General features: G+C 49.0%; 1 protein-coding gene across 1 annotated transcript; it reads left to right on the forward strand.

Moving 5' to 3' along the window:
- The first annotated feature begins 1,100 nt into the window (after positions 1-1,100).
- LOC115690663 (putative calcium-transporting ATPase 13, plasma membrane-type) lies at positions 1,101-4,926 on the forward strand. Its single transcript, XM_030617095.2, has 2 exons — positions 1,101-2,040; positions 2,467-4,926. The coding sequence occupies exons 1-2, from the start codon at positions 1,246-1,248 to the stop codon at positions 4,771-4,773; spliced, it is 3,102 nt and encodes a 1,033-aa protein (XP_030472955.1). The 5' UTR covers positions 1,101-1,245; the 3' UTR covers positions 4,774-4,926.

Here is a 4,926-nt window from a genome sequence, read left to right on the forward strand (position 1 = left end):
TATAATACACATACAAGATAAGAATGAGTCTCACTTTTCTCAATTCCAAATCTAAACGCAACGCAGAACTCATATGCGAAATCCTAAAATTCTCACTTTGACCAAACCATTGCTCTAAAACTACTCTCATCAGACCTCACGGTTCCACAACAACATAATCCACAATTTCTATGAAATTTCATAGCTCAGCAACTCAAAAATCGGACTCTGCAGCTTGAATTTCATAAAACTTAGAATTTAAGCCATAATTTGGAAAATTACTCCGATTGGACGAACGAAGGCCGTAAACACTTATCGGGCATTGCGCTACGATAGTTGGTCCAACTTGGTGACGTCCCCATGACATATACGCAAAACCCCTCGTTCTCTTTGTTCTTCTTCTTTCTTTTCTCTGTCTTTTCTTTCTTCTCTTTTTTCTTGGTCGTGCGTCCCTCTCAGTCGTTCCTTTTCCCTTTCCAAAAGAGCTGAACGTCCATTTTGTTTTTTTTTCTTTTGCCTTTTTTCTTTCTTGTGGGCTCCACCCTTTGACAAGTCAAAATAATTCACCTCTAGCTAATTCTTTAATCGGCGCATTATAAATACGGACGTCATCCACAATCAAAATTGAACGAGAAAAAAAAATTGAATCGTGAGTGATATTTATATTTATAATCCATTAATCACCTGATTGAACGAGTAATAAAGGGCAATATAAATTCGACCAAAAAAAAACAAGAGGAAAATATAACGATACCGCGTGTTCTAAAAGAAACGACGCAGCATTGGGTCTCTCGTATCTTTGACTTTTCTTTGAATCCACGTCACCAGAACTCAAACGCGGGTTTTCCACTTTTCAGGGGGGCTTCGTTTCGCGGAAACCACGTCAGCAGCTGCCACGCCCCACGCCCGTCACTTTCGCCGAAAATCTGATCATTCGTGTCTCGCAACGTGTGTCGTCGTGATCAAGAAACGCGCGATGAGGCAAAGAGCCAAAAAAACGGCGCGCCGCGTACGCAAAGGAAAGTCGCTTAATCCATTCCGCAAACCGACGTCCGCCTCTGGTTCAGCACAGCAGGTTCTATAAAAAGACATGCGATTCATGGGCTATTGTCACCCAACATCACGCCACATATTTGAAATTTGCACTCTTCGCGGCTAACACACCACACCAACATCGGAGTTTTCCCGTTTCTTTCTTGCCATTTGCATTGCCCGACCCGTCCTATCTCAGTATAGGATCACAAGTCCGTGCGTCTCTTCCGAGCGATGACGAGCATCTTGCTCGGCGACCGCGTCCGCTATGAGGTCTCTCTCGACTTGCCCGCTGTGCGCAAGTTCGCCAAGCAATGGCACTTGGCCTTCGCGACCATATATTGCTCCCGAGCCATCACCACCTCCGCAAAGAAAACCAGGAAGTTCCCACGAAAATATCCTTCCTACACTTCGATTTCGATCCACGATCGGGATCAGAGCGCTGGCCCTGATCGTCCCGGCTCCTTCGAGATTTTTCAGTCACAGCTTACGAAGCTGGTCAAGGACAAGGACCTCGGCCACCTCCGGGAATTCGGCGAGGTCAAGAAAGTCGCCTCAGCACTCGAAACTGATGTCTCGGCCGGAATAAGCGGCGACCCAGACGACGTCTCTCGGAGGCAAGAAGCGTTTGGCGTCAACTCATACAAGAAGGCACCGGCCAAGGGCTTCTTCCACTTCGTGTTCGAGGCTTTCAAGGACCTCACAATCATGATTCTGCTTGTTTGCGCTGGGCTCTCGCTCGGGTTTGGGATTAAGGAGAACGGGGTCAAGGAAGGCTGGTATGACGGTGGCAGCATATTCGTTGCGGTGTTCCTTGTGATCGCCGTGTCGGCCGTGAGCAATTACCGCCAGAACCGGCAGTTTGAAAAATTGTCTCAGGTGAGCGATAATATTCTCATTGATGTCATAAGGAAGGGTCGGCGGCAGCAGGTTTCCATATTCGAGATCGTTGTCGGAGATGTCGTTTGTTTGAAGATCGGCGATCAAGTTCCGGCAGACGGGCTGTTCCTGGACGGGCATTCCTTGCAGGTATGGACGACAATTTGTACTGGTTTGACGCATTAGATTTGCATATTAACTCATGTTGGTTTCCTCCAGAAACATATGTATTAATATTACCAAGTTCGAGCACAGTTTGAGTAATTAGTTGAGTAATTAGTTCAAAAAATTGTAGAAGTGTATCATATTCTGCTTGATACTGGGCAGTTTGTCTTTTTCATATTCTTGATTCTATGGCAAAAAGGAAAAGTGATGGTTTCTACTAGCAGTTCTAGTCATAGTAGAACAAACTATGTTAAAGAAATTCTACTGGAAAAAGTTAAGCGTAATCCATTTGTTCTTTTTTCATATTTGTTCATGTTTCATTTTCTTTGCTTCAAGTTAAGACCAGAGCGCGTCGTATCGTGTCATCCTAGCGTCACTAAACCATGTGCGACGTTTGTGTTGTCAATTTAGGTTGATGAATCGAGCATGACCGGGGAGAGTGATCACGTAGAAGTGAACAGCAATCAGAATCCATTCCTGTTCTCCGGAACAAAGGTTGCTGATGGGTATGCTCAGATGCTGGTTACATCCGTCGGCATGAACACGACATGGGGCGAGATGATGAGCTCAATCAGCCGCGACAACAGCGAACAGACCCCTTTACAGGCTCGGCTCAACAAGCTCACCTCGTCGATTGGCAAAGTAGGCTTGGCGGTCGCCTTCCTGGTTCTCGTGGTCCTGCTGATTCGCTATTTCACAGGAAACACACAGGACGAGAACGGTAACCGGGAATTCATTGCAGGCCAAACCACAGGTGACAATATCATAAACTCTATCGTGGGCATCATCGCAGCTGCAGTGACAATCGTGGTCGTCGCGATTCCTGAAGGCTTACCACTCGCGGTAACCCTCACGCTTGCATATTCGATGAAGAAGATGATGGTGGATCAGGCCATGGTGAGGCAGCTTTCGGCCTGCGAGACGATGGGGTCGGCCACCACTATTTGCACTGACAAGACCGGTACTCTGACAATGAACCAGATGAAGGTGACGAAATTCTGGGTCGGCCAAGACTCTGTGGCAGAAAACGGGTACTCCTCTGTCTCCAAGTTTGTCCTGGACTTGATTCGGGATGCGGTTGCTTTGAACACCACGGGCAGTGTCTATAGGCCATCTTCGGGATCAGAGTACGAGTTCTCCGGTAGTCCCACCGAGAAAGCGATTCTTTCCTGGGCGGTTTCGCAATTGACCATGGACATGGAGGAGACAAAGAAGAGCTGTGAAGTCATCCAAGTCGAAGCCTTCAACTCGCAGAAGAAGAGAAGCGGTGTGCTAATGAGGAAGAGCGTGGACGACACATTCCATGTGCACTGGAAAGGAGCGGCAGAGATGGTCTTGGCGATGTGCTCGAGCTTCTATGACGGGTCGGGGATAGCGAAAGATTTGGAGGAAGAGGAAAGGATGAGATTTGAGCAGATTATCCAGGGGATGGCGGCGAGCAGCCTTAGGTGCATCGCTTTCGCTCATAAACAAGTCTCCGAGGAAGCAATCAAAGAAAGAGAAGACGGGAAGAAGATCCAAGAGGACAGCCTGACATTACTAGGACTTGTCGGTATTAAGGACCCATGCCGTCCCGGCGTGAAGAGTGCGGTCCAAGCTTGTCAAGATGCGGGAGTGAGCATCAAGATGATAACGGGAGACAACATCTTCACTGCTAAGGCCATAGCCGCGGAGTGTGGGATTCTTAAGCCCGAGGATGATGCCTTCGGCGGAGCCATCGTGGAAGGAGTGGAGTTCCGCAGCTACACACCTGAGGAGAGGCTTCGGAGAGTCGAGAAAATCCGTGTCATGGCGAGATCCTCGCCTTTCGATAAGCTCCTGATGGTTCAGTGCCTGAAGCAGAAAGGCCATGTGGTTGCCGTCACAGGGGATGGGACCAATGATGCACCAGCCCTCAAGGAAGCAGACATAGGGCTTTCGATGGGCATCCAAGGCACCGAGGTTGCCAAAGAGAGCTCAGACATCGTAATCCTTGACGACAACTTTGCCTCCGTGGCGACGGTGTTGCGGTGGGGGCGATGCGTCTACAATAACATCCAAAAGTTCATCCAGTTCCAGCTCACGGTGAACGTCGCGGCCCTCGTGATCAACTTTGTGGCCGCGGTCTCCTCCGGCGACGTCCCCTTGACGGCCGTCCAGCTCTTGTGGGTGAACCTGATCATGGACACACTCGGCGCCCTCGCCCTTGCCACAGAGCGGCCCACCCGGGAGCTCATGGAGAAGCGCCCCGTGGGTCGGACCGAGCCGCTCATAACCAATGTCATGTGGAGGAACCTTCTAGCACAAGCAACATACCAAATAGCCGTCCTCCTCACTCTACAGTTCAAGGGTGAATCGATCTTCGGCGTGGACGAGGCAGTGAAGCGGACGCTGATATTCAACGCGTTTGTCCTGTGCCAGGTCTTCAACGAGTTCAACGCGAGGAAGCTCGAGAAGAAGAACGTGTTCGAGGGCATTCACAAGAACAAGCTGTTCCTCGGGATCATCTTCATCACGGTGGTCCTCCAGGTGGTGATGGTCGAGTTCCTGAAGCGGTTCGCCGACACGGAGCGGTTGAGCTGGGGACAATGGGGTGCGTGTGTCGGGATCGCAGCTGCATCTTGGCCTATTGGTTGGGTCGTCAAGTGCATTCCAGTCCCTGATACACCAATCTTCACCTACTTGGGATTGAAAAGCAAGAAGCTCCGGAGGAAACTTGTGCACAGAGAACAACAGTAGCAACACTAACTGGGTTTAGCTCGATTCTTTTCATTGTACATGTATATTGGATTCGTTGTTGATGCAGCATGATTTTTTTTACTTTTCCCTAGAAGAATAAGGAACGTGTAATCCATCGATCTTTTGGCACCTAATATTCTTTTCATTTTTGTA

The sequence above is a fragment of the Syzygium oleosum genome, unplaced genomic scaffold, assembly GCF_021117445.2.
Source record: "Syzygium oleosum isolate NSW1041296 unplaced genomic scaffold, Sole_v2.1 Sole_v2.01, whole genome shotgun sequence".
NCBI classification, from domain to species: domain Eukaryota; kingdom Viridiplantae; phylum Streptophyta; class Magnoliopsida; order Myrtales; family Myrtaceae; genus Syzygium; species Syzygium oleosum.

Excerpts from the sequence above, each read along its gene's own strand:
- LOC115690663 (XM_030617095.2), top strand. The coding sequence starts at position 1,246 with ATGACGAGCATCTTGCTCGGCGACCGCGTCCGCTATGAGGTCTCTCTC. Across the intron at positions 2,041-2,466 it reads TGGACGGGCATTCCTTGCAG|GTTGATGAATCGAGCATGAC; the intron begins GTATGGACGACA and ends TTGTCAATTTAG.